The sequence below is a fragment of the Myxocyprinus asiaticus genome, chromosome 3, assembly GCF_019703515.2.
Source record: "Myxocyprinus asiaticus isolate MX2 ecotype Aquarium Trade chromosome 3, UBuf_Myxa_2, whole genome shotgun sequence".
Taxonomy (NCBI): domain Eukaryota; kingdom Metazoa; phylum Chordata; class Actinopteri; order Cypriniformes; family Catostomidae; genus Myxocyprinus; species Myxocyprinus asiaticus.
This window is the reverse complement of record NC_059346.1, coordinates 24,935,168-24,953,390: the sequence shown is the minus strand read 5'-3', so window position 1 is coordinate 24,953,390 and position 18,223 is coordinate 24,935,168. Positions and strand designations below refer to the sequence as shown.

The 18,223-nt window shown below is 38.3% G+C and overlaps 1 protein-coding gene across 3 annotated transcripts in view; it reads left to right on the top strand.

Annotated features, from left to right (window-relative positions):
* Nucleotides 1-18,223, top strand: part of LOC127424955 (sphingosine-1-phosphate transporter SPNS2-like) — an 89,767-nt gene that overhangs the window by 56,715 nt on the left and 14,829 nt on the right. For all 3 annotated transcript variants that reach the window (XM_051670538.1, XM_051670547.1, XM_051670543.1), the window contains 7 exons: nucleotides 1,365-1,516; nucleotides 4,799-4,865; nucleotides 9,307-9,449; nucleotides 10,901-11,053; nucleotides 11,283-11,472; nucleotides 15,817-15,882; nucleotides 16,448-16,546. In XM_051670538.1, the coding sequence (XP_051526498.1) occupies nucleotides 1,365-1,516; nucleotides 4,799-4,865; nucleotides 9,307-9,449; nucleotides 10,901-11,053; nucleotides 11,283-11,472; nucleotides 15,817-15,882; nucleotides 16,448-16,546 (870 nt within the window). The remainder of the gene's footprint in view (nucleotides 1-1,364; nucleotides 1,517-4,798; nucleotides 4,866-9,306; nucleotides 9,450-10,900; nucleotides 11,054-11,282; nucleotides 11,473-15,816; nucleotides 15,883-16,447; nucleotides 16,547-18,223) is intronic.

Genomic DNA, 18,223 nt, shown 5'->3' with positions numbered 1-18,223 from the left:
GTAAATGTAAAAATGCTGAATTTTTTTTTGTGAAAGTTAGGTTTAGGGGTAGGGATAGGGCATAGAATCTATAGTTTGTACAGTATAAAAATCATTATGTCTATGGAGAGTCCTCATAATTATAGCTGCACCAACTTGTGTGTGTGTTTGTGTGTGTGTGTGTGTGTTTGTGTGTGTGGGTGGGTGAAAATGAAAGGTGAACACAGCCAAAATATACAAGACAAAGTCTTTAAGATAGACAGATGTAAGTAGTGAGACATTATTCAGGAGAGGGTGTGAAAAGAAACAGAAGAGCAATGTGATACGAGTGTGATATTATGGAGGAGGTGTGAAAATGACATGAAGAAAGAGGTCATAAAGTAAAGAGAAATGGACCATGTGCACAATAGTGAGAGAAATCTATAACTAGCGTCCTCACTTGGGAGACTGCCAGGAAGACCCAAATTCTCCACAGCAGTATAGATGTCCATTACACACACCCACGTTTAAACGTCTTCACATGAACAGCTATACAGTATATACAGCGAGTCTAGGCCATTTCAGGGAAGGGTGGTTTCTTAGTCTGGCTTCCTTCCTCACCAGTAACCAGATCGAGGTCAAAGGACAACAGACACTTGTTAGCACTGTATCAGAAATATAGGATACTTGCTCTTCAGCCACAAAAAACAACTGTATTAAAGGACTAGTTCACCCAAAAATGAAAATTCTGCCATCATTTACTCTTTTACTCATGTTTTTCTAACCCCATATGACTGAATTTCTTATAGTAGGAACACAAAAAGAGATGATTTTCAGAATGATAGGGACTGGTAGCCTCAGTCACCATTCACATTCATTGCATCTTTTTCCATACAATGAAAATGAAAGTTGACCGAGACTGAACATTTTATGTTCCATGCAAGAAAGAAAGCCAGATGGGTTTGAAACAACATGAAAAATTAGTAAATGATGATTTTTTTATTTTATTTTGAAATAGCCTTTAAGGTTTGTCTGCTTCTTTGGAAGTTAAATTCTCATTTAACTGAATGAGCAGTCAGGTCTCAGTTGCAGAAGACTGAATCTATTTCTTTCAGAGAATGAACATCTTTCATGTAGGCTGGCTGCAATCAGATAGCTAAATGAAGAAAAAGCTTCACAATATAATTCAAAGATCTTGATCTATAGTGTTTAAATGTCAAGGAATGAGGAAATGAGAGCCATATTTGGATGATTGATTAAAACCATTAGAAAGCTGCTGGTAATGTTTTGTCTGCTTTACAAGTCAGTTGGCAATTGAATAGCCTACAAAATAAATTCCTTCAGACATCACCATTATTTAAAGAATGGTTTCCTTTTTTCTGATCATATGACCTCTTTCTTTACAGTATTATTGGTTGCTAGTGCTGTCCAGATGTCTAGTGGGTATCGGAGAATCGAGCTACTCCTCAATCTCTCCTACAATCATTGGAGACCTGTTCACCAACAACAAAAGGACCATGATGCTCTCTGTCTTCTATCTGGCCATCCCACTGGGAAGGTGAGTTTTAACAGCCATATAACAAATTCTTCTCAACAACACAGTGCATTTTGTGTGGTTGCGGCCTCAGACAGCAAGCCTGAAAGATCAGTCTGGGCCAAAGACTGATATTTTAAAACTGCTGCTGCTGCTGTGAAAAGACTTTAAGCTTGCCTGTTTCAGTCACTTAACACAAGCAGTGGCATTTTCTTTTGTTCACTGAGGTGAAAAAAGACTGGGGGAAGAGAAAAAAGATGAGAAAATAAACAGAGCGAAGGTGATAAAAAATTTATGTATGTGTGTGTGCAGCATTTTTAGCGGCATTACCTTCACATACTGAACAACATCTTGCAATTTAGTCATTTACTAGTTGGAGAAAACAAACAACACAAAATGAAAAATAAATGTAAAACAGGCTTGAATTCCATTTAAACGTTTTTGCAACCCCTGCGAATAAAATAAATACATAAATAAAACATCTTAAACCAGCCTAAGCTGGTCTTAAAGCTGGTCTCCCAGCCTAACCAGCTGACAAATGCTCCAAACCCCACTAAAACCAGCAAACAGACCAGGCTGACCAGGCTTGGAGACTAGCTAAGACCAAACCAGCATGGTTTTCCTCATTGAAATGAACACTTTTTCCCTACATATCTGAACACTGCAGCTGCTGCTATCAGGCCTTTTCTATAGGCTACTAATAGTATCGATGAGAGATTGAGTGCATTCAGAGGACAGGAGCTGGAGCCAGGAGAGTTGTGGTATGTGCAGGCTAATAGGGTTTGGCCCTAACAAAGCGATTGACAGTAGGAACAATAAGAGGTGAAAGACTGGAGTGCTGCAGTGTGCCACCTCACTTCCTGTCCAATGCCCTGTTTATCTGCAGTCAGGTTGTTACTGTTTCCAGGAAGTGACTTCAACCATGAGATTACGGTTTACCAGGAAATGGATTCCTCTAATGAACATGGACAAACTTTTCTGTTGCTAATAAACATGGAAATACTGGCTCATGTGGGACACTGTGGGCTTTTGCTTAAACTAATGTGTGTTTGCTGATAAGGACCTATTGTTTGATTGGTCAGGTCAGGCTGATCCATCAGTTGGATATGCCAGGCGAAGTTGAAGGTAAAACAATATGGTTTACCTGCCGAGCAACAGTCTGTCGCAAATGTCTGGGAACACAGGAAGTGTGTATTAGGTTAAATGCTGGGAGGGACGCTCTAAATTTAAACAGAATGATTAAAACACTGCAGTTATGCCAGGGCTTGAGATGTACAATAGGAAAACTGAACAAATGCCAAATACTGGCGACTACTGTACAAAACCACTTTAGTAATATAGTAAAATAGTAAGGAAGAACCAACTCCTTTATGACAATGGTTTTGAAAATAAATTCTCATTAAGCACATACGTTTGGCCATTTAGTGTATTTAAATCTCCCTCATTAAGTAATCATTTTCATATCTCAAATAATCAGCAAAGTGGGGGAATGTTCTGAAATAGTTTCTCGTTTGAGTTTATTCATGCTAAACTTCTCAGAAGATTAATTAAGTTTGCAGAATGATTTCCCAACCTGTTTCAACATTGTACCTCTGTATTTCTTGCTTTTCCATGGCTACCACACACCTTTACTAATGATGACATCGTGGTGAATGTAGCACCTTATAGAAGCAAATACACTTTTCTTTGGACTACCTTTTGCCTTTAACAAGCATGTGTGGGAAGGTAACAGGTGTACAAACATGGGAGGGTTTGATATCCATGGACATTCAAGAAGACTTTCACACAAACATGCATTAAGGCAGACTGAGTAAGTTTGAGAATAATAATGAATCAGATGGAGGGAATTTGGAGGAATACTGTAGAACGGAAATGGAGAACTGATGGAATTAAAAACAGCAAGACACCCAATCAATTTTTTTTTTTGTGAGAAGATGATGTCTGAGGAGAAAGAACAATTTACACACAGCCAGATGACAGACAGCTCAGTCCAATAACATCCAGTGACTGTCTAAGACCAGATAATCAGCATACAGACAGACAGAGGGAATAGTTCTTCTGTGTTTTATCCCAGAGATCATAACAGTGTAATTATTAACTTTATCAGACTGTAAACAGGATGTAAAGCTGAGAGAGTTTGGTCTGTGTCTGAAGAAATGTGACTCACAGATTCCTCAGATACCAGAAGGGACAAAAGGATCCCACCTTGAGTGCCTGCCTTCCTCATTTTCTTATATCATTCTTTCTCAGCCGGTCTTGTCAAATAAGGACATACAGGAATATCGGTGTGAGAAAAATGCCCTTTGCAGCCCCATCTTCCTACTGCTAGCGGGGATTGACAGTGCAGAATCTATGAGAATTAGGTCATCTGAACATTTGAATTTAGGATTTCACCACAGTTCCCAAATTCATCCAAACCCAGATAAACACTGTGCAGAAAGCTGGCACAGTAGGAAGCTTTCCCCAGTCATCCTCTCTCTTTCTCTTTCCCTTGCTCTCAAAGCCGATCTGTCATTCTAAGCCCCTGAGTAATGATAAGTGGTTGACTCTCTTACATAGCCAGAGGTGATGTTCAGTTTAAAGCCATTATCGGCGGCATTAGTTTGCATGCTGAGTTTAGCCAGCCAACCCAGCACATTACATTTTTAGGGTGCATGACACAGCTTTGGGTGGGGGAGACAGCCAAAAAGGAAAAAGAGACAGAAACCCAGCTGAAAAAAACCCCCATCTTAAACCAGCTTAAGCAGGTTTGCTGATTTTAGCAGGTTTAAACTGGTCTCACAACCTAACCAAGCCGATTTTCAGCATGTCTAGCTGGTTTTCAGCCTGGCCAAGCTGGTCTTCAACAGGTTAGTTGGTTGGCCAGCTGGTCTTCCACCCTGACCAAGCTGGTTTAGCTGGTTTTCAGCCTAAACAAGCTGGTTTTCAGCTGGTTTTATTGGTTGGCCAGCTGGTCTTCCACCCTGACCAAGCTGGTCTAGCCTAAACAAAGCTGATCTTCAGCTGATTTTATTAGTTAGCTAGCTGGTATCTCAGCCTGACCAAGCTGGTGCTCAGCTGGTTTAGATGCTTGAAATGGTGGACCAGCTGATAAGTGCTAAAAACCCTATAAAACCAGCAAACCAGACTAGTTTTACCAGGCTGGTAGACCAGCAAACAATATTAGGCTGGTTTAAGATGGGGGTTTTTTTTCAGGCGAGAGAGATTGAGGATTGAGAGAGTAAGCCTTGGCAATATCTAGGGGTTTATGACAAGAATATGATGTTTACTTGTATATGTTGACATTTTTTGCTCTCTTCTCCACAGTGGTCTGGGATACATTCTGGGATCCATCGCTAAAGATGCTGGAGGGGACTGGAACTGGGCGCTGAGGGTAAGAGATGTAAAATGTGTGAGTCTCTGTGTGTGTATCAATATTTTAGAGGAAGCACGAAAAGCCTCCACAAATACACACCATTTCCTCCCATGCTGTTCAGAAATATCTCTAAAACCCATGGCAGACAGGTGAATCCTGAAATACCTTTGCCCATCTCTTGAAAAAGAAACATAACATTCCTACCCCCTTGAAGCCTGTGTGGTGAGCACTGACAACCAAAAGTGCATTAATGTTAAAGTGCATTAATTTAGCATTACCTCCAGCTCGCTTGGGTTCCACTCATACACGCTATCCTTAAGTCTTTCCTCTAATGAAATAACAAGGTCCTCTCAGTTCTCACTGCATTCTTTGTGCGGCAAAAATCGAGGAGAAGAGGGGGCTCGCTTACAAAGACACCTTTGTTGTAGGATATCCTTCTGTAGCTTGATGTAGCACAGCAGTATCCAAAGAGCCAAACCTTTTAATACAGTTACAAATAGTAATAGCTAATTAATGATATAATTGAATGAGGGGAAATGATGTGGTCTGCAATCTTTTTTGACCATTTTGTAAAACAGGAGGGAGTGCAGCGAAAGAAAGAGCCAAAACAAAACTTGTCAGAGAAAGTAAAAGGCCTCCAGAAGTGCTTTGGATTCCAGTCTTTTCCTCCTTCATTAGCTCAGCGCTGTTTTAAAACCAGGCCCTTCACTCTTTCTGTTGAAACTTTAACAGGTGAAAGCTTAAATTAACAGGTGGACTTTATTAGGCATTCTTTTTGTACGGTCATAAAGAATCCACAGAGGGTCTTATCGTGAAGTATGCTCATTTTTAAACTTTTGTAAAGCTCTTAGAACTAAAAGAACACTTTAAGAGGAGTGTCAAACCCTCTCGAGCTTACAAAAACACTTCTCCACATGATCGTTATATGGCCCTCAGAAACATAAATGGCTTTATTTGAAGCTACATTTTCGGAACGCATTTGCAAAAACCAGCGCGGAGCATCATTGTTCGAGCGCTAACTTGTATGCAGTAAAACATTCCTGGAAAAGACAAAACTCGGGCAATAAATTGACAGGCAATAAATCATCACTGGCAATTTAAACGAGTATGAAAATAGCAGAGAGATCAAAAGGGACTCCGTATCAGCCATATCCTGTTCAGAGAGGGGAAAAAACAGTCCGTGCCACTTTCCACTTGTTTTGAAGGCTCCTAAAGAACTCAGTGGCCTTCCTTTCTTGGAGAAAGAGCGAGAGAGATTGAAAGTGAAGTGGACAGTGTAAGCCACATACACACTGCAAGGTTTTGAGAGTGACAACTGCATTTAAATGCAAGAGTGAATCCCCTATATTATCATTTATTTTTGTGGAGTGACTGTAAGTGACATTGCGATCACTGACAAAATGAGAACTATTGCACCGGTTTGGAATCACAGCAAACTAGAAGTTTATGCCGTTTGGTGTTTGTTACCTTTGATCAAAGTAATCCAAAAGTAACTGACCAAGTAATAATAGTGAATAAAGATGTGTTCATTCTGCAAATCTGAATTAACTGCCTTCGACTGAGGCACCATGTCTGTTTATGCTTGTTAAACGAATGCTTTTAAATAGTGTGCTGTTTCAAGACCGTCATTTTGTGAGAGTTACCCCTAGCACTGTAAGGCTACTGAGAGCAACTAAAGCCAAGCGTAGACTACACGACTTGCAGTCAGTGTCCTGCAGCTCACAGTCTTGTTTTTCGTTGTGCTGGTGCGCACACTACAGGACTGTAGTGTATCAACTACATCACCATTCGTCCCCAACAGAGGACATGTATACACTGGAATTAAGATGCATTTTGGATGATCCCAAATATAAAACGAGACACATCACCATTACACCTGGTCGTCTCTTTTGACCACTTGTGTTCAAATTTCGAGGAGAGAATCTCTGATTTCATGACGACATACATCAATCATTACATCTGTGTTTTACTGAATGACAATAAAGTGCAAAAAAGTAAAAGACGAGAAAGAAAGTGCTAAAAACCGGCACACAGTTTGTTTTAATTATTTGTAAACATGACTTTTAGTTTAGAGTTATTTCAGTGCAGCACCTGTAACTGTAACTCATATCTGTGTCCCAAATTGACCATGTTCATGTATTCGCTTTTTTTTATTTTCCGATCGCACGCTTATTTCCCTTTAAATCCGCACGGAACCAGCTGTTACAGCTGCCTTTAGCGTTGTCCCATTTCAAATGGATCCCCTCAAAATGCATCTTAAAATAAAGAAAATGAATTTTTGAGCTTATTGGCACCATTTGTGAAGGCAATAAAACAATAAAAACAGCTTGAAATAATAAATACAGTGGATAGGGGTATGTGGGTGATGTTTTATTTTATTTTCTAATTATTTTTTTTACTTCTGCTTACTAATACCTTGCCCTCCTCTTGCGCTCTTTCCTTGGCTGTGGCTCATTGTCGGTCTCTCACTCGTCGGGATGGTGCGCACACCTAACGACAAGACCTTTAGATATCAAACTGTTTTGAAAACCTTCGTAGCTTCTGGGACTAGTCTCGGCATGTTGCAGAAGTGCACACCCAGCAAGGCGCACAACAATCTGAGACTTCTCGTCGCAGACCAGTCGCCGACTCAAAACATCAAAGGAGACGAGCTTGACTCATGTAGTGTACACTAGGCTTCAGGTGGAGAGACAGACTTGTATCAAAATTTGCATTTGAATCAGGACACATACCTCTTTGCATGTTATGTGCTTGCACTGCTCTTGAAAAAGAGACACACAAATTGCAGATTCACTTCTAATTACAGCAACTATTTTTTCAGTTTGGTTCTACCTGAATTTTTCGGGAGTGACTTTGGTCATAGAATGTGGTTGTCACTTCCGTAAATAACCAAACTCTGTGTGTACACAACAGGATTAAGCATAGCTGAAGTGTGTATGTGACCATAGTGTTCCATGTGGAAGATTATACCTAAATTATTGACACCCATCAATCTTCTGCAGACCGGAGATGGGAAATACCAGCAGAAATAGCACCTTGATCTTTCTTCCTTTGTTTGCAATTGCCCTTTGGTGCTGCTCTAAGACCAGTGTCTAACTTCATCCTTTACAAGCGCAAAAGAAGCCCCTGCTTTTGATTAACAGGAAAAGGCAGTGTCTGACAATACCATAGCTGAGTGTGAGACAGAAGCAGAGTTTAAGAAGACTTATCAGCACAGACTTTGATATATAACTAGACCAGAGGAGGGGACAGATCCCCACAGTGTGTCTGTCAGGAAAGGGGTTCACTGCAAAGACCTCTTTTACTGCTGTTGGGTTTCCTAGTTATGGTGTGATAACGAGATCAAATCCAGGGTTTAGAGAGACTCAGCAGTTCCGTATCGAAGCTGTGCAGTACTTCGATACATAGAGAAACGTTCAGAGTTCAGCGTAGTCAAGTGATCTGTTTCACTCTCACCCTGTTCACTAGGCAGGTTTATAATGCAGCAACTGGATCACTAGATCCGTACAGACACTTGCACACCATTTTGAGCAGAGCTTTGCATTAATGTGACATAAATTATTTCCAGGAGAATTGCACCTGACAGGCACAATTGCTTTGGCTTTCACAAGCAATGGAGGCTTTTACACTGTTTCTATGTGGGCAAGCAAACCAACTAACACACACACACACACACAAACTGAGATACACATGCATACACACACTGCTTTGCTGCAGCCATCAGGAAGGATGATAAAAGAGATAATATCTCATGGCCTGTTGGACAGCAGTTGCTCCCACAAAAGGGAGAACAACTGTGAAAAAGAAAGAGAGAATGAAGGAAAGACACCTAATGGAGTCCACTACTTCACACAGCAGTCCAGAAGACAGTCGACAATACACACACTGACTGAATTATAAAAAACAACTCAGCTGTAACATATAAAACCATAAGCAAATCACATCACAAAATAACACCACATTATAGACCAAATTAATAAATTGCTAGACCAAACAGGAAGCAAGACAGTTTCGTATCATTGTTCAACACACAAGATTTGTTTGACAGATGACATGGTAATACAAGCAAGCCTAGTTACAGTAAAAAGCACTGTAACTCATACTGTATGCATATGAGAGATTTCAGGTAATATTATCTAAACATCTTTAAAACAAGATACATGAACTTGATAAGCAACATTTTGTAAGATAATTAGACTTGTTTGCTAAAGGCATAAGTAAAATAAACATAATAGCATAAACAAGATATTCTCTGAAGACAAGTCTTCTTAATATCTTATGCAATTTTGCTTCTCAAGTAAATGTATCTCGTTTTAAGGATGGTTAAGATATTTTACAGGGAAAAAAAGACCAAAATACTGATTAAGCAAATATATAAATATATATATATAATTTTTTTTTTTTTTTTTTTTTGCTGTGTGTACATAAAGACATGGTTTTCTTCTCTTCTGTCTAAAAGGTTTCTCCAGTGTTGGGGTTGACTGCCGGTGCCCTCATCCTCATCTTTGTCCCTGAGCCAAAGAGAGGGTGTGCTGATCAACTGGCTGGACGTATAAGGACACGCACTTCCTGGCTTTGTGACATGAAAGCTCTTGCCAAAAAGTATGCCACATTTGAATTCTTTGGTAACACTTTACAGTAAGGTTCCATTTGTAAACATTAGTTAGCAACATAAGTTAACTTGAACTTACAATGAACAATACTTTCACAACATATAGTAATATATATCTTTTGATTTTAAAAATGTATGTTAACATTAGTTAATGCACTATGAACTAATGCAATTGTCTTTTTATTAACTAACATTAACAAAGATTAATAAATGCTGTAAAAATACTGGATATTGTTCATTATTAGTTCATGATACCTTTCTTCTGCTAAACAAAAACAGATTTTTAGAAGAATATCTCAGCTCTCTAGATCCATACAATGCAAATGAATGGTAGCCAGAACTGTGAAGGTCCAAAAAGTAAATAAAAAATACTTTTATGGCAGCATAAAAGTAATCCATATGACTCAAGTGTTTAAATCTATGTCTTCAGAAGTGATATGATAGTTGTGAGTGAGAGACTTTGTTTTATTATAAATCTCCACTTTCACTTTCACCTCATTCTTCTTTTGTTTTTGCCAATTTGCATTCTTCATGCATATCACCACCTACTGGGCAGTGAGGACAATTTAAAGTAAAAAAGGACTTAAATATTGATCTGTTTCTCACCCACACCTATCATATCACTTTTGAAGATATGGATTTAACCGCTGAAGGTCCAAAAAGCACATAAAGGCAGCATAAAAGTAATCCATAAAACTCCAAAGTTTTGGCCACTGCTCACTTGCATTGTATGGACCTACAGAGCTGAGATTCTTCTAAAAACTCTTATAAAAACTTTCATTTGTGTTCAGCAAAAGAAAGAAAGTCATGCACATATGGGATGTCATGAGGCTTATTTTTGGGTGAACTATCCCTTTAACTAATTTTAACGAATGGAACCTTCTTGTAAAGTGTTACCAAATCTTTTCTCTTTGATCAATTACTTGAGGCTAAATGTGTGTGGATTTGTGACAAAGTGAAAGTAACAGTTTATATATGTGAATAAGACATAAAGAAAGAAAATTAATAACACAAAACTGTCAATGCAGACAAAAGGGTGGACACTATTTGTTTGAAAGAAGGAAAGCAGGAAAACTTAAAGCTGATGTGTGTTTTTTATTTTTTTATATTAAAATTCATTTCTCGCATCCCAGCCTAAAAGTAAGCCATTGTCAAAACATTCCTCTGTCTGTTTAAGCTACCCGACAAATTGTGAGAGTTTGGGGCAGGATTATCTGTTTTTCCAACCGGTGGTAGACGGGAGACCTTTTCTGGAATCTGTTTGATAACACTTTTTATTTTCGCAGTTACATTTGGTGGCACAAAAAAAAAAGCAAGTGGCACAAAAATGGCACACCTCAGCTTTAAAAGAGAACTCTGAGACCCCATGTTTTCTCAGTCGGGTACATTAGATTTATGCATACTCATTAATTTTCGGACAACTCACCTTTGTGCTCCTCAGCCGCAGCTATGTGTTCTCATCTCTGGCGTCAGCTGCGGTGTCATTCGCCACAGGGGCATTTGGGATCTGGATTCCTCAGTACTTGTTTAGAGCTCAGGTGGTGCAGCAGACAGCGGTGAGCTGCACCTATCAGCCATGTAGCAGCAAAGACAGGTGAATACAAAAACATTTACATTTATGCATTCGGTAGACACATATCTGAAACAACTTTCAGTGTATTCAAGATATACATAATATTTCTATCAGCTCATTCCCTGGGAATTGAACCTATGTCTTTGGTGTTACGAGTGCAAAGCTCGACCAGTTGAGCTAGAGGAACATACAGTACACAAACAAATGTTTACACTTTTGACAATAATCCATGCTTCTCTTTCATCTCCAGTCTGATTTTCGGTGCCATCACCTGTGTGACGGGTCTGTTGGGTGTGGTGATTGGTGCTGTAACCACGCGACTCTTTCGGCAGAAGACAGAACGTGCTGATCCTCTGGTGTGTGCAGTGAGCATGCTGGGCTCTGCTATCTTCATCTGCCTCATCTTCGTTGTGGCCAAGAAGAGCATTGTGGGAGCATATGTGAGTGGCTTGGTTTCTTTGATTGTTGCTCCCAAGACTGGGGTCAGTTTTCTCTTGGTTACAGTAATGTTTTACAGAGTGTTAAAACTCCTACCACTGATCTTAAAACTGAGCAGAGAAACACCCTAGTGGGAAGTACTTTGGTTTAGTGGGAATTTCAGTTTAAGTGTACATGCCTATTCCAAAAATGTACTTTATATTCATATCTCTCTAAAATGTCTAACATTAAAGTCGATCCATTATTCTTACAATGCTGAGCAGACATGTCATGAAACAGGTCTCATTTATTGGTTGCCATGGAATCATGGTGTTAATACCCGGATTCTCCTGATTGGCTTCTTAACACAGTACCCTGAACATTTCTGGTACAACTCCCTTCTGACTACCATAAAGTCAGGATGAAATAAGGCCATGTCTATTCAAAGTTCAATATAAGGTTTTAAACAGATTTTAAATCTGTTCCATTTAGTGGTTTTAACAGCCATAGTTGCTTGGTAGGATTGTTAGGTCCAAACCCAACACTAAAATAATAAGAAAGGCAGGCACTGCTTGCTTGTTTAATTGGCATGTAAAGCAGGAAAAGGGTGCAGTTTTCACAGTTACTGCTGAGAAACAATGGACTGTGGCATTTCTGAGTAACTAATGGAAACAAGTTATGCTATATAAGTAAATGAAATGCAACCAGGTCACATTAATTCTTACAACATAAAACACAATCAGGTCAGAACACATTTTCAGTGCTCTTGAATACAACTCCCTTTGGGCCCAAACTAGACTGAAGATCTCATAATTGATTTGATGAGAAGTTTCAATATTGAAAGTATTTTTAGGGACTGTTTGACTTTCTTGTGAACAAAAGTGGCTAGCACACAGTGATAATACCACATACTGTATCTAATGAAACTAATTTAATCAAGCTTTCTCAATGTTTGCCATCTTATCTTAACTATGAAAGGTTAATAACTGTACTCTCAGCTGACATTTGGCAACCTCTCTGTACCTCTTGTGCCTTTGTTAAAATTTGTGCTGACTTTGAAAAGGTGTACTGTATAAGGAAGACAGCTATTCAGGTGAGCTGTGGTGTCCGGTTTGAGATGTGACCAATATACAGTAGATGGAGTGTCATGGATTCATGGATCAACAGATCCTGGGTTCATGATCTATACAGGCATGAGAACTAGAACAACAACATTAATAATAGCTTTTTAACAATACTCTATTTTTATCAAATATAATATAATATAATATAATATAATATAATTACTTTGTTTTTTAATTTATATGCAATACTGAATACTTTTCATTATTATTTCAAATTCAAAAGAAATAACTTTAATCACTTTCTGGCAACTTGTTTTGAAACCTATTCTGCAAAAGGGAGAAATTTATTTAGATAATTGATGCATCCATCAATTTTTTTTTAATCAATATCTAAATTTTAGGTAAAAAAGTTTAATTAATGTATAAGTGAAAATGTATCTACCATTATTTTTAGCATTAATCAGCTTTTTGCCTTAACCATATAGTCTCAAAGATAATGTGAATTCATAAAAGCAACATGCATAATAATTATTAAAGAATTAGCAAAATGTCTTTTTAAATAGTTTGAGTACAGCATGTCACACCACAGGGCATGTCAACTACCCATTTGTCTCATGTTGTGCATTATGTCACTCTCACAGAGAGCTATCAACCAGTGCAGATTTAACAATAAATAATAACAGATTTTGGGTATTTATGGAAATGAAAGACAGATACAGGTCTGTATGCATCTTTTCAAACTGGTAACATAACAGTGGCTGCGCTGGGTAAAGGTATCCCCAGCTCTCAGCTAAAGACATGAGCAGCCCCCTCAATCACCTGTCAAGAGGCCTCTGTAATTACATCCAAATGGGCTGTACAAAAAACAAGGAAATCCAAAACTTTAAGTAGGGAAAATATTTTGGAGTGAGAAAATTTGATAGTGACAGATGTGGTGTCTGAGAATGTGACAGCTTGCTAGAGAGAGACAGCGGGAGAGAGAGAGAGAGATAGACCTGTCGGGGTCCGCTCCAGCAGGGACAGCTGCTGTCTCGTCAGCATACTGGCTGATCACACTTCAGAGTCCAGAGTCCTACAGGGCTTTACAGTTTTTGCCTTTCTGTCCATCCGTCACGCTGTCTGAATCTTAACTCACTTTGGGACAGAGTTTCATACATGTCCGTACACACACTCCCTTCCATTCTACTCAGGTATTCTCTCACACTGGTATATAAAAGGAGAACAGGGATAATTGGAATGCTGGTTTTTGCTTATTTATTCAAAAAATGTTTAGCCTAAACCTTTGAATTTTTGTCTCAAACTTGCTTTTGACATACAGAATTAGCAGTCATTACCCTTGTCATTTAAATGTATAACTTAGCTGAGTTGGATACAATTAAACTAGAAGTACATGAAGGATAATGTTACTGTACATTCATTATACCTGTGCTGTATAATTGTTACAGTGGTATTTGATAAATGTAACATGAAATGGAAAAAGTTCCACATCTACAGTAGAATGTGAATAATTTTATTTTATGTGTACATACTAATGGTAGTCAATAGAAAACACATCCTCTAACACTTGACTTACACTGGTGGTAACCTGCAATTGTTACCTCAAAGGAATAGTTTACCCAAAAATGAAAATTCTCTCATTTACATCATTTTGATGTGTATGACCTTTTTTTCTGCTGAACACAAACAAAGATTTTTAGAAGAATATTTCAGCTCTGTTGGTCCTCACAATGCAAGTGAATGGGTACCAAAATGTTGAAGCTCTAAAAAGCACATAAAGGCAGCATAAAAGTTCTCCATAAGACTCCAGTGGTTAAATCCATATTTTCAGAAGCAATATGATAGGTTGGGGTGACAAACAGATCAATATTTAAGTCTTTTTTTGCTATCAATCTTCACTTTCACTTTTACATTCTTCTTCTTTTGTTTTTGGCGATTCACATTCTTCATGCATATCGCCACAGGAAGGAGAATTTATGATAAAAAGAGACTTAAATATTGATCTGTTTATCACCCACACCTATCATAACACTTCTGAAGATATGGATTTAACCACTGGAGTCTTATGGATTACTTTTATGCTGCATTTATGTGCATTTTGGAGATTCAACATTTTGATACCCATTCACGTACATTGATAGGACCTACAGAGCTATGATATTCTTCTAAAAATCTGTGTTTGTGTTCAGCAAACTGGGATGGCATGAGGGTGAGTAAATGATGAGAGAATTTTTAATTTTGGATAAACTGTCCCTTTAAGGTTTAATTTCTATGTTATCTAACCTTTAAAAATTACTTTTCAGGTTGATTTAGTCATATTAAATCGTTGATTTAAATGTTACCACATGAATGTAAATTTGATTAGGTTACCTTTTTTTTTTTTTTTTACATACCAAAGGAAAGGCTATAAAATTGACATTAGACTACATGTAAACACACAGCAAAAATAAATATATAAAAAATATAAAAAATGATGTTGATATAGATATTTTAATAAATTGTAAACTTTAAAGATAAACTTTTTAAATGGGTAAGAACACCAAACATTACATTAGACATTCAAAACCCTCACGTCTCTTTTACTCCCTAAGGTCATGTCTTTGTCAGTTGTGTTTAGCATACAGTGTCTCTCACAGCAGTCAGGACCCAACATAAAACAAGACCCTGTCAAAGCCAGAACAGAACAGCCACTGGAGAGATCAAATTCCCCTGCAGCCAAAAGTTTTTTGCACAATCCTAGCAGCTGCCATCAGTCGCATTATGGGCTCAAGAGATGCAGAGAAACAATGTACACACTGTCAAGTCACTCTGATTAGTTGAGATATTCAGTACTTGTGTCTCAATCTGGCATTAAGCACCTTGAAAATCCGGATCAAACAGCGTGTGTGGCAGTTCATTTGTGTGGGAATGCTGAAGTCAGTTAGTCTATTCTCATGGGATTCCATCAAGTCTGTTAAAATATCTTTGCTCTTGTTAAACTGACAAGTTTTCAGCTGCCAGACATTTTGAGTTCCACTCTAGTTGAATGCTAACTGCTCGTCTGTTTTTATGGTTTGGAGCAAGAAAAGGTTCTATTGCCCTCAAATCAAAAACTGCATATAATGTAACCACAGTATAATAACACGTTTTCTTATTCCACAACATTTATTGGGGTTTTTATGATTTGGTAGAGGGGCAGGGTTAATTTTGTCTTCGACCAACAGTAAACCCTGTATAAGAAATATAGAGAAACTTTTCATTTCTAAAGAATAAAATCAAATATGATTGACCTTTCCTCTCTGTTTTTTTCTCTTCCCTCTCTATCAGATCTGCATTTTCATTGGAGAGACGCTGCTGTTTTTGAACTGGGCCATAACAGCGGACATTTTAATGGTACGTATTGAAAGCCTGTATTTATTTGCTGGGCAGAGTGGAAACTTTAAAGTCTTTAACTGTAACAAAAGTGGTCATCTTTCCAGGCTAGTTTCTTATTTTGAATTGGTAGGATGTGTGACTACAAGGTTTGGTGTAGCCTGGGTGGGGCCCAAGACAAAATTGCTGCCTTTGATTGCACTTAATGGAAATGCCACACATGGAAAATAAAACGGAATAACAATTTTAGTTTGTTTGCTTTTCGTGTGTCAAGGAAGTGAGTGAGTTCGAAAAATGAGAGTACAGAGAGTGAAAGAGACAAGCAGTAAACAAAAAGAGAGAGAGAGTGTGTGTGTTAGGCAGAGTGAAAGATTTAGTAAGAAAAGCTGTCATGAAGTTGAGTCAGCCAAGCTCTTTTTGCATATTTAAACTCCAGTCAGTCTCAGTCAGTGTAAAACAATCTGACAGTGCTGGAAGTCTAGTGGCAACAAGGTATGCTAAAGTGAGTGCTTTTGTAATTTTTGATTTCCTGTTTATTTAGAGACATTTTGACTCTTGTTTTCCCATCACTTCTCTCCTACTGCAGTACGTTGTCATACCAACCAGAAGAGCCACTGCTGTCGCCTTTCAGGGCTTCACCTCACATTTACTAGGGGATGCCGGGAGCCCGTACCTCATTGGCCTGGTAAGAATGTCTCACACAAACAAACTTATGTTATGCTTTGGATGCTGGTCCCCAATACGATGCTGATGCTATTTATTTAGTTTGAGGACTCAAGTGTGAATTCCCTTTCTAGAACAGTATTTCCAGTCGGCAGTAGAGCATGGGCGTTAATTTTGGTCAACTTTTTTATGTTTACAATATTGCAGTTCGAATTGCAATTGCAATATTTTTCCAGTTTTGGTCCATTTCATTCAGCCCTTTTATCCAGTATTTTAAGGAGTAAGAAAAGCATGCAGTATTCAGTAAGGAGTCATGCAATGTGTGGATCAATACTTAATCTATGCTTTGCACCTCAGATGGATAACCTCAATCAGTTTTTTGACACACAAGCAGTTTTGAGAGATAACATAATGCTGGAAAGAGGAAGTCAGTAATATTGAGATTAAATTGTGGTTTTATGGTAAATTAGATTTTATGTAAAGCTAAACAAAACAGACATATATGACATGACCTTGTCACACCCTTTTTTTTAGATCAAAATAGTGGAATTTCAGAAAAGCCCTCTAAAGGGAACCTAGCTTTTTTAGATAATATATCTCCTTCCGATCTGTGCCTTTCCAGTAATACCTCTCCTCACGATACATGATTGTGTTGTTCATATTCCAGTCACCAGCTTATTCAAGGCTACATTCACCCACAAGTGTTCCCTTCGGACTCTTAAACACTTCTGTCCAACAATAAGCTACGCCGCCTTGTGCCCTGTGACATTGTGCTCTGCAATTGATACGCTAACCCAGGCTCGGTTTCCCTTTTCCGATTTCCACTTTTGTTCATGTTAACAAAACAAAGCCGAACCGATCACAGTGTGGCATAAAATCATCATTCTTTAAAGCACACAGTGGTTCCTAGACTTCCGACATTTGCTAGACATTCCTGGCATTCCGAACAGTAGTTGATCCAGGCTAAACAGTAACTTCTGTGCATGCCTCCGACAGGTTCAGAGCCCCCTGCCCTGCTGGACTTAGGGGTCAGACCCATTGTTCACTTATTCCATTATTACTCTCAACTCCTTACAAATAAAGTACATTTACAGTCTGTACTTAACGGGATAGTTCACACAAAAATGAAAATTCTGTAATCATTTACTCACCTCATGTTGCTCTAAACCTGTATAACGTTTTTCTTTCGTGGAACACAAAAGGAGATTTTACGCAGAATGTGAGGAACAAATAGCCTCAGTCACCATTCAATTTCATTGCATATTTTTTCCATACAACGAAAGTGAATGGTGACAGACAACATTCTGCCTAACATTTCATTTTGTTTTACGGATGAAAGAAAGTCATGCGTGCTTGGAACAACATAAAGTAAATGATGACAAAATTTGCTGTTTTTGGAGGAAGGATACTGTATATTGTTTGCTCTTCATCATTTTAATGCATACATTTGTTCTACAAGAGTGTGCCTTAAGCACACATTAGGAGGTAAAACATGTGACCAGTCTGCCTGTATATTGTATCTACAGTATTTTTATCTCTCCATCACAGTCTCTGGTATTTGAACCACCTGGCACAGTTAATGATTTAATGGCATGACACTGATTCTAACCTTAATATATATATAATCCTTTATAAAAAATTATCTCATCATTTACTCACTTTCATGCTATCCCAGATGTGAATGACTTTCTTCTGCTGA